Here is a 17,989-nt window from a genome sequence, read left to right as displayed (position 1 = left end):
TTTTTCAAATTTATATGGAATATCATCCTCCCAATGATCTCGATATTCCAGCAGCTACTCAATCTAACTGCACGGTTGATGTCCTATTATGTCGACCTCATCAACTATCTATACCATGACCTCAAGAATATCTTGAAATACTCCATCCATCCCGATACTCCTCCACCACTTGAAACCATCAACAATTATATTGGTTTAATCAACAAATATAAATTACAAATTAACCTGTTGACGAATTGCAATCATGTCCAGCAAATATACGCAAAATTGTTGGACATCATCACCCCTGGCCTCACCCAAATCCATAATCATATAAACAATTTGTTTGCTTTGCCTCAACCGTTGTTGAAATCTTCTATTCTTGGTATTTTCATCAGAACTGGGGTGAAAGAAAAGGTGAAATTCTTAATTGATGAAAATAAGAAACCTTTGGACAGGTTTGATAATGACTCCAATCAAGCTCTGGAGTATCTTGAAAGGCTAAACAATGATATTAACAACATTCCTCCTTCATCGTATATTATTCAGTCGGTAACTAGATTTGTTGAGGAATTGATTCAAGAATATACCCTCGACATTCCTTTAATTGAAATTGCAATGGATAAATTACATATAAATTACAAAGAAGAGAAAAAATTCGACAAGTTGAAGAATTCAATCTTGCAACGAATAATTGAACAAGAAGTTGATACGTCAAGTTTATCATTTACTGAGGCTGAAGTTAAGGCCATTGATTTGATGGAATTTTTGACAGCTCATATCGATTTCATCAAACGTTTATTACCAATTTACATCCGCTTTGATCGATTATTCCGTCAAAAATTAAGAATTGACAAACTACCGTTGCCTCGAACCGTGGAAATGGAACCATTAATAGTGCAACTTGTCGATCCATTCATTGAAAAATTGGTTGCTGGTGGAACTGTTGGTTTGAGTACTGAAATCACATATACTGCTGTTTTCAGCTTCCTTCAAGACCTTGCTATTGAATTAATAACTATTAAAAGAACCTACGATGGATTCATACCTAGGAATAGACAAGGTAGATACAGTGATGATGAAGCGTTCTGGACAACAACACAATCTTATGTTGAGAATTTGCTTCGATTGACTTATTTTATACAAAACAAATCAAATGGCAATCATAACATTAGTCTAATCATGGGTGATCTAAAAGAGGAGTTTGAACGATTAGAGAATGAAGCTAGAGAGGATTTTTTCAATTTGTTGTCATTCCAAGATATATTTGCATGCGATGAAAGAATCGTTAAATACCAATTAAGAAAGAAAATAGATTTCTTGAAGTCAAAATAATAATAAAAAAGGACTAGTACCGTTAATCCATACCGGCTTACATGTTTATCACACTTTCACTTCTATTATGATTTAGAATACTTTTTTTTAGAGATGTTTCAGTTTTTCTTCTTTTGATTTTTCTTTTTTTTTTTTTGCAACTGTTGAGGTTTTAGGCTAAAGTTGACTGTTCTTATATTATTAATGTAATTATTAATTATGCTTTCTTTTTTTTTCGTTTTGTCATTAACGTTTATTTCCTTATAAAGAAACTATATCTATCCTGGTGTACTATTACCTAATTCGAAAGTGTACCCGATATCTATACAATACAAAACAAAGTAAAACAAAAAAAATGCTGAATAACTGTCTCAATCTCAGTTGGTGATAATGAATATATAACAAAAGAAAAAAAAAAGCTTTTACAGTAAAAAAATTATTGTCTTCTCTTTTATTACCCTTACAATACAACATTGAGGAGTTGTGAAACCTTTGTGATGTGGTTTATCTGCCTGTTTTTACTGGTTGTCTTATGCTATAATCAACACAACTAAAAGTACACATAGTACTACCACCAATATACCAATACACCAATTACTAGCTGTTTCTTTATTTCTTTCCAAAAAGATATTTATTCTTTTCATTCCTCTTTGTAGTTTATTATCGACATTATCTAATTCATAATCCAATTCATCCAACATAAATCCTTGTTCTTCCAATTCATTCCCCATTATAGCTGCTTGTTGGTTTAAATTCATCATTGTTTGATGAATATCATCCAACTGATTGTCTTGTTCTTGAATTAACTCTTGTTGTTGATACGATGTCATACCTGATTCATTAAATGGATTATCTCCATCATCACCAATACCATCTTGACTTATTCTATTCGACATTGTAGTAACATCTCTATATTGTTTTGTGTTCCAACTATTTTGCAATTGAATAATCTTATTATCTAAATCCAGTAATATCGATTTTCTATTGGAAATATCTAAATCTGACAAATTAAACTTAGCAGGTTGTGCTTCACTTATGGATAATGCTTGTTGTAAATCTTGATAAATCTCTTGTAATTCTTGATAATTATTTTCAAAATCATATTGTTGATCAGATGTTGGTGGTTGACCATTTGGTCGTGAGTTTATTATATTCTCTAACGTTCTTATGGAATTATATGCATCCTCTTTGACTTCATTGAATGGGTCCATCGTTGTATCGTTGTTATTATCCTACGTGTTCATTAAATGTTCACTCTTTAATATGAGGGTTTTTTTTTGTTGTTGTTGTTGTTGTCTCCATGCGGACTGATGTGAAGAACGAAAAACAGACAAAAAAAATTGTTGATTTTGACAACCTATAAAAGACTCAACCCCTTACCATTCACTACACAATGGACATAGACGAACAGCCAGTATCAAATAGTATAGAATCACCTTCCACAAACACGGAAATAGAAAATACAACCAATAATGGTGTTACCATAGAAGAAGACAACAAAAGATCATCAATTACACCACCTCCTGCACAACCACAACCAATCGTAGCTTCCAATTCGGCGACTCCAGTATCAACACCAGCAAAGAAGTCAAAACTGGAATCAACCACATCGACAAACCAACCTCCAATACATGAAATTGTTGGTGGATCTTCAGTAAGACGATACCTCAATGAGCACGTGACTTTGGCATTATTAGAAGGATTAAAAGAATTGGCCCAAGTTAAACCAGAAGATCCATTGAAATATTTAGGAGAATATCTAATTGCAAAGTCAGAGGAAGAAAGGTCATAGAAGGATGGATTCATCCTGTGATTGTATTAGTAATGACATTGTATATATAAGGATTATTTTTTCATAAGAAATGTAGAGCCAATGAACATGTATACCAACCACTTGATAATCATCATTTGCAAATGTTGTCCTTCGTAACCTTTGATGTCTGGTACAAAAGGAAAATCTCAAAGGCGAAAAAACAACAACTAAAAAAAATGGCAGAACCAAACAAAAATAATTAAGGAGAGCAAAAACGAGCCATTTTTTTTTTATTTCTCCTTCTGTTTCTTGCTGTAATCATTACTCTTGCTATTTACATTGATATGGACTACTAATCATGTCCTCTTCAACAAATACCCCATCACATTTAGATAGTCTGACATTGAGACCATACTATGATCATGATACATTTAATCCAGGATATTCAGTCATATTCAAAAGAGGCGTGGGTATAATTGATCCAAAATCAAATAAACCTATCACGTCAAATATATCGGAGAAATTAATTGATCAGAATGTGGGTAAAAATCAAGGTGTAATAGGAAACCTGCTTAATCGTGGTGGACCAATCGGAATTAAAGCCGGTAGTGACAAGAATTATGTTTATGATTTGGAATTTAATGAATATTTTGAATCTAATAATTTAGTTGAAGTTATGAAGAATTTAGTATGGAATTTTGTGAAAAGCTACGTTAAAGTTTTGTTAACTCAACCTTTGGAAATTGTCCGTTTGGTTTTACAAGTTGGTAAATTTAACTTCAATGCAGGACCATCTAGAAAAAGTGACTTGTCTAAATCAAGAAGATTGTTAACTGAAACTGACGGTAGTATTACCACTGATGAAACAGAAGCAACCAATACAGAATACGATGATGATTATGGTGCTGATGAAGATAATGACGAGGACGAGCCAATTAATTATTTCCAATCACAGAATGAACAAAAAGTCTGGTCTGGCCAGGATTATGAGAGTGATCAAAACTTGATGACTTCACCAACAGCAAGACCAACTAGAAAAGCCCGTAATGAACTTAGAAAAAGATCCAGACATAATAAAATCAAACCAAAATCAATACATACTATTGATATAATAACCGCAATTGTTAATAAGGATGGACCATTGGCATTGTTCAGAGGTATCAATGCTTCTTTTATCTACCAAACATTATCACATACCATTGAAGCTTGGATTACGGGATTCATTTCTCCATTTTTGGGTATTCCTGATCCATTTTTCCTCGATTTGACACATTCAAACGATCCATTCAAGTCATTATGGTTATCGGTAACTGCTTGTGTTGTAACAGGTATTATTTTGATGCCTTTGGATTTAATTAGAGTCAAGTTTATGATTACGCAATTTAACACCAAACCATTGTTAAATGACGACATTATTGAAGAATCAGCAGAAGAAATTATACAATCTACAAGATCAGTACGTGAGTCAATACGTAATTTCCCTGTTTATTATTTAACTCATCCACCAGCACCTATCGTTTTGTTAACTACATTCCATCAATTATCCACCAGTATTTTCCGTAAAATGGCCCCATATATTTTATTTATTAAATTTAATATTGATTCCTACTCGGCCCCTAATATTTACACTTTTGTCAATCTTATTTCGTTAATTTTGGAATTTTTTATCAAATTACCAGTAGAGAATTTATTACGTAAAGAACAAGTTAGATTTTTGTTAACGCCAAAGAAAGAAGATGTCAAGAAAGTTATTAGTATAGAAGATCCACAAAAGAATTTAATTGTTGAATTCAATGATCTGAATCAAACTGATGACGATTTGACTTTATGGGAGAAATTCAAGCAATTAGGACTATTCAATGGTTGGAGAATTGGAGTTATGAATGTGATTGGATTCTGGGGTTATAATATTATTAAGAGTAATGGATCTGAACTTAAAGAAGAAAGATTATAAGTTGTTTTTTAAACAATTACCCCAGATTTATGAAATTAAAGCCTGGAATGGGAGAAGCCAATAAAGGCGGTTAGTATAAAATTGTTGTTTTAGTATATTATTTTTTTTCCTTGAAGAAGATTAACTTTTAATTGGCTTTTTTGTTTTATTGTACATAGTGTATTGTTGTGTTAATATAATTTAATTCTTGACATTATCTTAGGTTTAACAATTATTATCGGGTCGGTAATATCAATGCCACAATTATTTATTTCATTGAACTGTCGTGCCATTTTGAAAAAAATAAAACTTGTCGCAAAATTTCTGACTTTTGTGTCCATGTACACGAACAACATCCAACTTATATCGATTATCAATTATACATACTACAAGAGAAGAGCCACAGTTTTCCAGAAATATGTGAATCCCATAATGATTATTCAATATTTCGTGATTTTCATGTATTGTTCATCAATCATGTCCATTTGGTACTTTAATTAACAACTACAAATAACCGACAGATTCCCCCCCCCACTCTCCTTGCCATTTTCTGATTTGTCTTTTTTTATACTAATCTACACTCCAACTACTACTGCTATTACTACTATTACTACTACTACTACTGCCAAGCATGCCAACAAATACCAAAGAAAACAAACCTATAATATTGAATGCTTTTTGTATGGGTACTCTGGGATTACAATGTCCAGGATTATGGAAAAATCCAAAGGATAAATCTATCAATTTTGATAAGATTGAACATTGGATAAATTTAGCTAAATTATTAGAAAAGGGTAAATTTAATGCAATTTTTTTAGCTGATGTATTAGGACCATATGATGTTTATAATGGACCACAAAATTTAAAACCAGTTGCTATTAGTGGAGCACAATTTCCAACTATTGAACCAAGTGCTGCTATTTCTGCAATGGCTTCAGTTACTAAAAATTTAAGTTTTGGAATTACATTTCTGACAATGAGTGAAGCACCATATCATTTAGCTAGAAGATTAGCAACTTTAGATCATTTAACTAATGGTAGAGTTGGATGGAATGTTGTTTCTAGTTATTTGGATTCAGCAGCAAGAAATTTATTAAATGGAGAAGATTTAACTCCACATGAAGAAAGATATATTAAAACTCAAGAATATATTGATGTTGTTTATAAATTATTTTTATCATCTTGGGCTGATGATGCATTAGAATTGAAAAATGGAATTTATACAAATCCTGAAAAAATTAGAGAAATTAATCATGATGGGAAATATTATAAAGTTCCTGGAGTTTTTGTAACTCATCCAACTCCTCAAAGAATGCCAGTTGTTATTCAAGCAGGTACTTCTAAACTGGGTAAAGAATTTGCTGCTCAAAATGCTGAAATTGTATTTATAACTCATTTCACTCCTCAAGAATTAGGTAAACAAATCTCTGATATTAAAAAAATTGCTAAAGAAAAATATGGACGTCCTGAAGGTTCTATTAAATTTTTACAATTGATTACTCCAATAGTTGGTAAAACACATGAAGAAGCAGAAGAGAAATATAAAGAGCTTCAACTGTATGGAGATCAAGAAGGTGCTCAAGCTTTATTTTCTGGTTGGACAGGTATTGATATTGGTAAATATGGACCTGATGAAAATATTAATGAGAATGGTACTAATGCAGTTAAATCATTTTTAAAATTATGGAATAAAAAATCACCAAATGAACCTGAAGGAGTTGCTAAAACTAGAAAAGAAATTGCTAAACAAATTACTGTTGGTGGATTGGGTCCGGTTTTTTATGGTACTGCTGAAGAAATAGCTGATGAAATTCAACATTGGGTTGAAGTATCAGGAGTTGATGGATTCAATGTTACTTATGCCGTTAATCCTGGAACTTTTGAAGAATTTATCGAATATGTAATACCAGAATTACAAAATAGAGGTTTGGCACAATTGGATTATCCTAAAGTTCAAGGTGATCATACTTTAACTTTTAGAGAACAATTATTTGGTACTGAAAGGAAAGATCCAACTTATTTCTTAGAAAGTCATCCTGCTTATAATTTAAGATGGAGAGCTGGTGAATCTAAAGATGAATTTGAAAGAAGAATTACTAAAAAGAGAAAATCTCAAACCCAAACTGTTGAGTAAAAGTTGTACGTAAATAGTATAATATATCCTCCATTTCTGACATTCGATCACGTGATACTGATAATACGCAAAACATTAAATCCCAAAAAAGAAAAAAATATCATCAATCAATCAATCAATCAAGCAAGAATCTCCCGCCTTCCCCCACACACACCATTAGAACCTATTCATCATCATCATCATACCCCATACTTTATCCATCATTATCAACAATACGATATAGAAAATGGATCAATTTTGGGTAAATGTTCCTCCAGTTACTAAATCATGGAGTGGTATGAAATCGATTACAGCAGCACTTATTTCCCTTCAACGAATTAAATTAGTATCATTAGTTTTCATACCTGAAAAAGCATTTGGTAAAGAATTTTGGAGATTTTTCACATCATTTTGTGTATCTAAAGGTATATCATTTGAATTAATGTTTGAATTATTTTTATTACGTACTTCAAGTGGTGAAGTTGAACGGAATTTTATAACTAATGAAACAATATTACCTGAATATATAATTGATGAATTTGATCAAAATCAACATGATTTATTAAACCAATTTATGGAAAGAAATAAAGCTATTGATTATTTATATTTTTTAATTCAAATATCTTTATCAATTATATTACTGGTTGCTTTATTATATTATAAATTGGGAATAATAATTTTTAATTTAGGTGATTTATTATGTCGAATATTGACATATTTTGATTCACAAAATAGACCAAATGTTGAAATTCATATGTTTGGATTATTTACTTTAAGAAGAGTTTATTTCCCTTGGATGATTGCTCTTTTAAATATTATTCAATCAAGAAATATTCAAGATGATTTTATTAAATTGATTATATATGGAGATTTGAGTTTTTTCAATAATTCCACAGTTTGGTTTTTTATCATTTCTACAATTTTGGGTCATTTTTGGTGGTATTGTCGAGAATTGTTATTAAGCAAAGTTCATTATGATCCAATTGATTCAAGAAGACATGCTAAAAGAATTGCCTTGCAAAGATTTGGTGTTTATAAGATAGATTTAGTTAGAATGTTTCTTATGTACTTATTTGTACCTCCATGGTATTGGATTATACTTTCAAGAATTAAAAATAGAAGATAAAAGTTAAAAGAAATCTATTATTATAGCATACTATATATATATATGTATATATTTATTTATGATAAACTCTAATAAAACACAGAAAGAATAGAATAAAATAAAATAAAAGAGAAATATAATAATGATGGAAAATCTAACCAAACCAGTCAGTAGTTTTAACAGGTTCATTATCAACTTCAGGTTCTTGTTCGTCTTGTTTGTCAGTGACTGAATTCCATTCAGCCAATTCCATTTGATGTTCTCTTTCAATAGCATATTTAACAGCTTCCAAGACGTTATCACACAAGTGTTTTGGTTTGTATTTTGGTTCGGTACCTTCTTGATAGACACCAGTTTTAACTAAAATTGAGTGCCATGAAGCATCATGAGAATTAGCAAATCTGATATCAGATTCTGGAGTGTCACCAACAAAGTACACAGTAGATGCTGGTGGTAATTCCAAGGTGATTTTATCAGGTTTTCCAACTTCGGCAATCTTGCCAACATTCAATTTAACTTCTTTATCTTCTTCATCATCTTCATCGTCATCTTCATCACTAGACCATCTATAATTTTCCAATTTAGCTTGATTGACAATTTCTTCACCATCTTCATTAATTAAAATATCAGCATCATCGGCATCTGGATCATTAATAGACAATTTCTTCAAATGTTCATCCAAAACACCTTGTCTCCAATGGGCCAAGACTTTATTGGCAAATTTAAAAGTACCCTTTTGTGGTTTACCAAATCTATTAACTTTCAATTCCTTACCAGTATGTTCTCTGTATAAAGCAGCAATAGAAACTTGCAAGGCACCCATACCATAACGAGATAATTTATAATTTGTAGCCCAAATGAAATCAGAATGAGCAAAATAAATTTGTGGACCTTCATCAAAAGTCTTGGATTCAGTACCCATCACACCATTCTTAGAAACCAACAATTCCAAAATGATTTGTTGATCTGCAGCCCAATTTCTAGAATCAGCAAACACTAAAATAGCGTCAATGGAAACTTTTGAAAAATCCACTTTTTTGGTACAAACTTCTTCTTCTTCAGTTAAATCATGATATGGAGAAACGGCCGGGTTCCATTTCATGATATCCAATGGAGTATATACATTCTTGAACCCATAAGATTCAGCAACATTACGACAAGTGTTACCAATACCACCAACAACCAAGACATTATTGTATACACCAACCAAATCCTTCATTGGAGTATGACCTTGAATAATTTGTTCTTTGGTAATTGTGCAACCCAATCTTTCGGATAAATCGTCAGCACGTTGTTGTTCTGGTTTACCACCACCATTAGTAACAAAAATAGAAGGAACTTTAATTTTGTACTTGTTTTCACCATTCAACATCTTTATGGCTTCCACAGCTTCAGGGATTGTATTTGGACCTCTTAAAATAACACCATCAATATCAAAACAAAAGGCATATGAGGCAACTCTTTCATGATCAATGACTTCTTTCTTCTTTCTTTTAATAATAGATGAATTTCTTGATAATTTAGCCAAAGAATCAACTTTCATTAAATTAGCAGATGATGAATTTTTATTTGAAAGTGAAGTTGACGAAGATAATTTTGTTAAACCATTTTGCCAATTACTTAAATCAGATAAGGATAAGGATGATACACGATGTTTTCTAACCTGGGGAATTAATTCGTCAATACCGTCGTTATTAAGATAGGATTGGAATTGAGCACCACCATCTTCTTCAATGATAGCTTCAGATGAAATATTTTGTTCTCTAGTCATTATTGATTTGATTTGATTTGATTCGTATAAAGGATTGTAGATTAATTAGTTGATAAGTAAAAGTTAAAGTAATAATTAATATAAGAAAAATATAAGATAGAAAAATGGAAAAATCAACATGAAACAAGGGAAATCCACTCTCCTTTATATGATGGATTTTTAATTTTTTTTTTTTGGAACAATAATGAATGGACGATTTGATTTAGCCACCATACACTTCAACACACATCTTGAATAGGTTTATTATACTTTTCTTAAAAAGAAAATTGATCCCGTAACCTGTAAACCCACTTGGGGTGATTTTACAGGTTAGGCTGTTTTAGGAATAATGTATTACGTAATAGATACGGAGTGTAGCGCAAGTCGTGTATTGCATACCGAAAAAATGTCTGACTGACGTCATTTTCATTATGTCGTTCATTGTTTTGTTTGCTACAACACACCAACACCCACACATTATAGAAAAAGGTCTCCGACAATTTTTTTTGTTAGATACGGAGTTTTAGCTCCGATGATACCGTGTCTTGCTACACTGGTAGCATGTACTGTATGTACCATACGATACTCCGAGAAACTGAGGCTATGATGTGATATTTCAGGGATGATGGTGAAACTTTTCACTTTTGCAAAAAAAAAGATAATAAGAAAGTTTCAGCATGTGTCAAATTTTAAACCCCCTCTTCTCCTCGCCCCCCTGGTAGTGATGGTTATCTTCTTAATATGTATGGGTGAGTTGACTTTTGTTTTCATTGTTACTGGAGAGAGTATGGTTACATCATAGTATAAGTTAATGGCGAGTATAAATCAAAGAAGAATAAGAAGAAGTAGTGTGCGCCCCCGATACGTATTACATAATTAGATTATCAAGGCTAATTTAGTGTCGTAGATGTATAACCTGTAAAAAAAAGATACTAATTAAGCTACTGCCGAATGTACGACATTTTTTTTAAAGTTTTTAATTTTAATTTTTTTTTTTTTTTTACAGGTTTTCCCCAAGAAAAAATAAATTAATTAGTTTCTAACCAAATGGGGGTTTTAGGAAAGAATTATTATAAAGGGTTGGTAAGATGTTGGGAACTTCCTATTGTTGATGTTGATTTAACAATGATGATGATAGTATCTGGTCGTAATTATTAGATGATGATTAGTACTAATGGTGGTGAGTACATAATAAGCAATCACACTGGTTAAATTCAGATGACCATGGGGAAAGTTTTTCATGGATAGCAATCAAACGAAAATAGCAACTATATATATTTACATCAAGAATAGTGCAGAGAACGTCTTGAAATTAGTTAGTCCAAATAGCAACAATTATAGACACATACCAAGAGAAGTCGAATGATTATTGATGAAGCACGTTCTTCTTCTTCTTCTTCTTCTTCTTTGCTTGATTTTAGCTTGACAATGTATATAAGAAACTAAATTACACTATTGTTTCTATCTCATTGTTACTCTATTTATTCTAGTTACAACTAACATCCTAATGATACTCTATCTGAGATATCTTGAAGTTTATTCTGGTAGTTATTTGAGGTATACGACTAGCTTTCACTCTACTTTTAATTTTTTTTGGTCGGATTTTATTACCAAAAAAACATTAAAATCCACAAAAACGGCTTATATTTTTTGTACCCTTTTTTTCATGCTATCATTTTCATCATACGACAAGCCTTCTTGATAGGTAAAAAGTTTTGTATTTTACAGCAATTATTCATAATCTCTAATGACGTATCAGTTAGTGCGTTAAGAAATGATATCATTGAAATTTGACATTTAATGACGTGTAGTTCAAAGGATCTGAGGGATATTGAAATATATATCAAAAATAAGATCATAAATAAGAAAAAAAGTATTCTTTCACTTACAGCATGGGTTCTATTGTCATTTATCCCATCAAATGAATTGGTAGCTATACGTAATTTGGGTGGCAAATTTGTTTTAATGAAATCTTGAATAACAAAAAGGCACATCTTATCATCTTTGCAATTATTTGTGCTTTTAACGGTTCATTTCTAACTTCTAAGCGATAGCTACGACAGAGATTGGGGGGGGGGGAGGGGGATTTACACATCCACCCATAGAATAATTCATATTTAAAGTACCTGTACTCTCGACCGAGAACATTGGACTGGTTTGTATAGGCGAAACAATGTGTATACGATTTCTTGTTGTCCAATTCAAGATTTCCTAGTTTGTCAATATCAACATCGTTGTCAACATGAAGTAGAACTAACGATTAACCAAAGTTTTTAATCCTTTATGCATTCCGAGAAAATGATTTAGATTAGGTCTAGATTCTCAAGAATCATACCAAACAATGTAAAACGAAAAAAAGTGGAGGATTAATACATGCGTTCTAAGGTACACTATGTGGGTATTCATTCCACTATGCTACAAGTAGATCCGTTGATCAAGTTGATTCTAAAAATAATAAATGGCAAGGTTTATTGATTTAATTTATTCATAAACGTTTGTTGCACACATTAGAATACAATCAAATGGCTCACACATCAAAAAGATATTAGTCTTTACTTGAAAAGTGCTATGTGTCTAGCGGTTATTCGGATATTTTATTTAGTGCATTGTGATATGGATAGTGAGTGTTGCTGGTTAAAGAAAATTTTTCTATCCGAAGCTTTGGTTCCTCACACACACACACAATTGTACTCAGGCGTGCACCAACGGTTAATTTATTTTTGGCGTTGTTTATATGCCGGAATTTGTATTGTTTTGCTTTTAAAATAGAAAGAAAGAAATATACCATTCATACAGTACATACATTCCCGTACAGATTTCGTTTAACTAAAAAAAGAATAGAATAGAATTGGTTTATTCAGTTACTTTTCTTTTTTAGTTAAATTAAAATTAATTCATTATAAATACCAATTGTTGGAATCATTCATTTATTTATTGCCTCCACCACCAGCCTCTCATTTTGTCTTTTTTTTTGATTTACTTGTCTTGAAGAGAAGATCATTCTAAACAAATACAGTGTATTATACTACAATTCATTAGACGGGCTTAATAATGTCAGTATCAATAGAGGGGCAGCACCAGCATATACTTTCTCCACCTCAATCTACAACCACTTCACCAAAACTAGGGGACCTTCCTTCTCCACATAGAACCAATTCAGATCATGATGTAATTGAAAATAATAGAGTTCTAATATCATCATTCTTGTATAAACGATCAACTCATAGAAAACATTGGAAAAAGAAATGGTTAGTATTAAGAAAATGTCAACTAAGTTATTATAAAGACTCTCGAGAGCATAAACCGTTAAAAGTATATAATGCTTCTAAATTATTATCATTTAATATTATTCCTGATCATCACAAAAATCATCTTGCCATTTACACTACAAATAAGGTCTTACATTTCAAAACAGATGATGAACGATTATTTAATCAATGGAGAGAAGCATTACATGAATTTTTCCATCTGAAGGATAATACGAATGATGCCGATGAAGAAGACGACGAAGATTTTGAAGATTCAGAAGATATATTTAGAAATACATCAACACAACAAGATTTAGAAGAAGATAACACTGAGAATTCTCCATATGAAGGATCACTAAGCTCATCAAATTTACAACCACCACCAACATTACCAATACATTCAATTCAAAATAAACAATCACAAGTTAAACGTACTGGATCGTATACTTCCGATGAAATATCTGATGAATTTTATAGTTCTGATGGATTTACTTCGGATTCTCCATTAACTCCAAATGTCCAATCAAGTGCCGTGTCATCTCCTTTATTCCACCCTTTGGATGTTCCTAAAGAAGAAGATGAAAGAGATAAATCACCAGTTAAATCTTCACCTAGTAGAACTGAATCTCGTGAAAGTCTGACTCACGAAATACCAGAATATACTATTGAAGAAGGTTCATTAGAAGTGCTTCGAAAGAAGTATAATCAACAATGGAAGAAATATCATGCTAGATTAACTAATAGAACATTAACATTAGAAATACCCCATAGTAGTAGCAGCAGCAGTATTAAGATTATTCCAATTTATGATATTGAAGATGTAATTGAATTGGATCCAATAAGTTCCAAAAGAAAATGGTGTCTAATGATAATTACTCCTTTGAAAAGATTACGATTTAGTTGTAATGATGAAAATGACATGACTAAATGGTTTTCTGCATTAAAAGCAGCTAGTCAAACCAATAAAAGGAAAGTAAGTAGATAATTACAATTTGTTATATATGTGTAACTGTGTAAATCCTTAATTGATAGAGTTTTTTTATTTTGTCTAATAATATAATAAAAATGAAAGAGTTTAATAGCTAACTCAAATTTGATTGAAATAGAATATATCACGTGATCCAATTAACGTGCACACCACATTTTATGAAGTAAAAATTTGTATTGTTTCATTTGGTTGTTTACAGCAAAAAAAGAAGAAAAAAATTGAAAGCTTTTTTTTTTATTAAGAGCGGAAAAGGGGATTGTACTTTGGACCAGACAAAACTATAAAGAAGAAAAAAAAAAAAAAAATTGAGGTTCAAGAATCAATTATCATTTTTAAACCAATTCGAATTGAACCAATTACTTACCTAAGAAGAAATCTCACTATCAGAATATAGAGTGTACTAATTTGAAATAATTATGTCATTGTATTTTGATAATATAATTGCCAATGCGGAGACTCTACCATTGCCTAAACCAATCACGGTTTCTCAACTGGCCAATCTACTGAAGAATCAAAAGAAGAAAAGAAGAAAGAAAGAAAAGTTATTATTTTGTTATCCACTTGATAAACTTACAGATTATTCATCAACTAGATCACCACATAATCAAAGAATTTTTAAAGAAAATGAAATTCCACAAATTTTGAAATTACGCGATACTGATCCTGAAATTTATCGTTGTTATTATTATCATCGAGATTTAAATCTTCTTGGTAATTATAAATTGAATGATTCTTTAATAATTGAAAATAGATTGATGGCAAGTCATATTTTGAAAGCATTACAAAGTTTAGATACCATGAAATTATTTACTATGGGTAAAAAAAAATTTAAAACTGACGAGTCATTGGTTTGTTATCTTAGTGGGATGTTGAATCAAAATTGTTCAGAAACTTTGAAGATGTTGGAAACTCGTACTCCTGCTGAATTATTACAATATGTACCCATTGATATTGATGCCCCCAGTGAAGAAGAAGCACAACGATTAGCACGTACAATGGATCTTGAAGAAACTAGACGATTGGCATTATTACTGATTACTAAAGCAGTTAGATATGATGATTGTTGGAAATCCATGTTTTGGGCTATTCTGTGTACTACTCCATTGACAGGAAATATTTCTAGAAATACAAGAGTTAAATATTTAAAAAATGAAGAAGAACCTAAAGTTGAAATTGAAGAAGATGAAGATGCGAAATTTAATAGAATTATGGCAGAGTTACATGAAGATATGGCAAAATTGAATATTAAAACATCAGAAAACCGACAGTATACAAACAAGACCAAACAAAACAAGTCAACAAATACTAAAAGTTTTTCTTTGTCGAGTAATGAACCACTAGATTCATCATCAAAGACAACAAGTTTTGAATTTTTCCAACCACAACAGTTTACGATGTATAAATTAAAGCATCCCCTATTTATGCCTATATCCGAAGAGTTCTTACTGGATTCTTCTGATGATGAGTTAATTTTTGGTGAGAATTACAACTCAGAATCCGACTCGAATTGTTCAGAATCTGAAGTTGAACAAGAACCAAGTGATTCATATTCTTATTCACAAAATCAATTTGAACTTTTGACCAATAGTTCGATAGAGAATAGTAGTAATAATAATTCAGCACAAGATGATCTAGTAGCATCGTCATCTTCATCAAATGGACAAGATATCGGAATTGTTGATGACATAGGTATGACAGAACAAGAATATTCTGAATTTGTTTATGATGAGTTAGATGAAGATCCAAATTTTATTGATTTGGTAGAGACACTTGCTGATTTATTCCCTACTTATGCTAAAACAGATTTAAAATTCCGATTGAAATTTGCTGATAGTGTTGAAGAATTGATTGAAGAGTTGTTTATTGAGACAGAATCTCGGGATTTACTTGAAGAAGAAGAAAAGTTAGCGGCGAATCAACAAAGACAAGTAGAACCGGTGTATGATGATAAAGTATATCAACTACGTGAAATGTTTCCAAATATTGATAATGCAACCATTGATAGGAAATTACGAGAGAATAATAATAGTTTGGAAGATACAACTATGGCATTATTATCATTACCAACTACAGAATTTCTGTCAGTTAGTTCACAAAATAAATTCACAGTCAGTGAATGGAATAAAGTTTCTGGATTGGTTATTAAAATCACCAAATTTCTTGGTATTAATGAAGATACATTTGTACTTGATAATAGTGATATTGCCCATTTTGTGAGGAAAAGCGGGTGTAATTATTATGATGCCCTTGTGGGGATTTTAATGAATTGCCGACCACTGGTTTTACAAACGGTCCGTAAACAACAAGTTGGTGGTCGTGTACAACGAGGAGGTAAAAAAGGAGGACGTTCATCAGTTAAAACAATTACAAAATTAGTCAAGAGTAATTATAGATATAATCCAATATCTAATGAAGCTAAAGAATTATGGGAATTAGTTCCAAGTAATGAACAACTAAAATCAATCAACAAGACATTATTGATTAATGCGTTAGAGTTTTTCCAAGGGAATGTATATAAAGTTATTGAATTGGTATCAGAATTATCAAGTAATCAAACTCCACAACATACAATCAATACGGCTACCCAAAGATTAGAACATCCGGTAATTAAATTTGTACCTAAAGTTGAAAATGATCCGTATGCTCTTATAAAGAAGAAATTTTCCAGTTATGCAGATACAAGATCATCAAGAGCAAGAGCAAAAGCAAGATCGGGTGTTCCAGATATTTCTGAACAAAATAGATTTTATCAATATATTGAATCGGGACATGTTGATTTGCATAGATTTAGATTAACAGAAGCTATGAAATTGACTAAATTAGTATTACAACATTGGTGGGAAGAAGAAGAGAAAAATCGTGAATTGGATGGGAAAATTGATAGATTTGGAGATAAAGCATCTATTGGACCGGTTAGAATTATCACAGGGCGTGGTATTCATTCAGCGAATGGTGTTTCTATATTGAAAAGATATGTGAAAGAATATTTGGTTAATAATAGGTATGTGTTTAATGAAGAAATCGGCAGTTTTGAAGTTATAGGGAAAAAAAGACGTTAAATATACAGAGACAGTGATATTTAAAAGAGATGCCGTATGTGTGCCTGTGTGTGTGTGTTAGTGATTGGGATGATCTTATCCAAGTCTAGAACAATTATATGCTTGTTAGTACTGTGGTCTATGTAAGTCCTTGTTTGATCAACACTTGAAATGTACTGATCAAAGTACACAAAAGAAGAGGATGTGTGTTGGAATTTGTAGTAAAACAGTATTGAATACCACACGATTGTTGATTCTTGATATGATGGTAGTATAACGACTTATAATCCAATAACTGATATATACTCAGCTAGTAATTTCTTGAAGAATATGTATATTTATCTGGAGATATTCGACGGTTAAGTAAATTGAAAGCTTGAACTTTAATAAAATGAAAAATAAAAAAAACCATACGTTGTTTGTTTCTGTTGTTAATGTTGCATAATTCCGATTTGGGAATAAAATTGAGAAAAAAGTTTGAACTTGAGACACGTACCTTTTTTTATTTGTTTTTTTGTTTTCCCTTAAAAAATGAATGAAATTAAAATTCATGTACCTGCCAAATGATTATCCAATTTATCTATAATAGGAAAAATAAAAGAACAATTTGAATTTCACTTTAGATTTTATATTCATTGTTATAAATAATAGTTTAATTGAGAAATAATAAATAATATTCTATGGTAATACATTTCCACACCTTTTCCATTATATATAGATATATATTTGTATTATTGGAGTGAAATTTTGAAAAGCAAGAGTTAATGA

General features: G+C 31.2%; 10 protein-coding genes across 10 annotated transcripts; 7 read left to right on the top strand and 3 right to left on the bottom strand. All coding sequences in view use genetic code 12, as the record gives it.

Moving 5' to 3' along the window:
• Positions 1 to 33: 33 nt before the first annotated feature.
• On the top strand, positions 34 to 1,314 carry CTRG_05454 (uncharacterized protein; the record flags this gene model as incomplete). The annotated part of the gene is made up of 1 exon (XM_002551110.1): positions 34 to 1,314. One exon carries the CDS (start codon positions 34 to 36, stop codon positions 1,312 to 1,314), a length of 1,281 nt encoding a protein of 426 aa, XP_002551156.1.
• Positions 1,315 to 1,823: 509 nt separating this feature from the next.
• CTRG_05453 (uncharacterized protein) lies at positions 1,824 to 2,504 on the bottom strand (the record flags this gene model as incomplete). Its single annotated transcript, XM_002551109.1, has 1 exon — positions 1,824 to 2,504. One exon carries the CDS (start codon positions 2,502 to 2,504, stop codon positions 1,824 to 1,826), a length of 681 nt encoding a protein of 226 aa, XP_002551155.1.
• Positions 2,505 to 2,679: 175 nt separating this feature from the next.
• On the bottom strand, positions 2,680 to 3,099 carry CTRG_05451 (uncharacterized protein; the record flags this gene model as incomplete). The annotated part of the gene is made up of 1 exon (XM_002551107.1): positions 2,680 to 3,099. The coding sequence occupies one exon, from the start codon at positions 3,097 to 3,099 to the stop codon at positions 2,680 to 2,682; it is 420 nt and encodes a 139-aa protein (XP_002551153.1).
• On the top strand, positions 2,687 to 3,085 carry SDC1 (Sdc1p; the record flags this gene model as incomplete). Its single annotated transcript, XM_002551108.1, has 1 exon — positions 2,687 to 3,085. One exon carries the CDS (start codon positions 2,687 to 2,689, stop codon positions 3,083 to 3,085), a length of 399 nt encoding a protein of 132 aa, XP_002551154.1.
• Positions 3,100 to 3,404: 305 nt separating the features above from the next.
• Positions 3,405 to 5,000, top strand: CTRG_05450 (uncharacterized protein; the record flags this gene model as incomplete). The annotated part of the gene is made up of 1 exon (XM_002551106.1): positions 3,405 to 5,000. The coding sequence occupies one exon, from the start codon at positions 3,405 to 3,407 to the stop codon at positions 4,998 to 5,000; it is 1,596 nt and encodes a 531-aa protein (XP_002551152.1).
• A 610-nt stretch (positions 5,001 to 5,610) lies between these two features.
• CTRG_05449 (uncharacterized protein) lies at positions 5,611 to 7,113 on the top strand (the record flags this gene model as incomplete). Its single annotated transcript, XM_002551105.1, has 1 exon — positions 5,611 to 7,113. The coding sequence occupies one exon, from the start codon at positions 5,611 to 5,613 to the stop codon at positions 7,111 to 7,113; it is 1,503 nt and encodes a 500-aa protein (XP_002551151.1).
• Positions 7,114 to 7,339: 226 nt separating this feature from the next.
• On the top strand, positions 7,340 to 8,218 carry CTRG_05448 (uncharacterized protein; the record flags this gene model as incomplete). Its single annotated transcript, XM_002551104.1, has 1 exon — positions 7,340 to 8,218. One exon carries the CDS (start codon positions 7,340 to 7,342, stop codon positions 8,216 to 8,218), a length of 879 nt encoding a protein of 292 aa, XP_002551150.1.
• Positions 8,219 to 8,351: 133 nt separating this feature from the next.
• CTRG_05447 (uncharacterized protein) lies at positions 8,352 to 9,968 on the bottom strand (the record flags this gene model as incomplete). Its single annotated transcript, XM_002551103.1, has 1 exon — positions 8,352 to 9,968. One exon carries the CDS (start codon positions 9,966 to 9,968, stop codon positions 8,352 to 8,354), a length of 1,617 nt encoding a protein of 538 aa, XP_002551149.1.
• A 3,030-nt stretch (positions 9,969 to 12,998) lies between these two features.
• CTRG_05446 (uncharacterized protein) lies at positions 12,999 to 14,180 on the top strand (the record flags this gene model as incomplete). The annotated part of the gene is made up of 1 exon (XM_002551102.1): positions 12,999 to 14,180. The coding sequence occupies one exon, from the start codon at positions 12,999 to 13,001 to the stop codon at positions 14,178 to 14,180; it is 1,182 nt and encodes a 393-aa protein (XP_002551148.1).
• A 419-nt stretch (positions 14,181 to 14,599) lies between these two features.
• Positions 14,600 to 17,242, top strand: CTRG_05445 (uncharacterized protein; the record flags this gene model as incomplete). The annotated part of the gene is made up of 1 exon (XM_002551101.1): positions 14,600 to 17,242. The coding sequence occupies one exon, from the start codon at positions 14,600 to 14,602 to the stop codon at positions 17,240 to 17,242; it is 2,643 nt and encodes an 880-aa protein (XP_002551147.1).
• Positions 17,243 to 17,989: the final 747 nt, after the last annotated feature.

Source organism: Candida tropicalis (genome assembly GCF_000006335.3).
Source record: "Candida tropicalis MYA-3404 genomic scaffold supercont3.8, whole genome shotgun sequence".
NCBI lineage: Eukaryota > Fungi > Ascomycota > Pichiomycetes > Serinales > Debaryomycetaceae > Candida > Candida tropicalis.
This window is presented reverse-complemented; position numbering and strand designations above follow the sequence as displayed.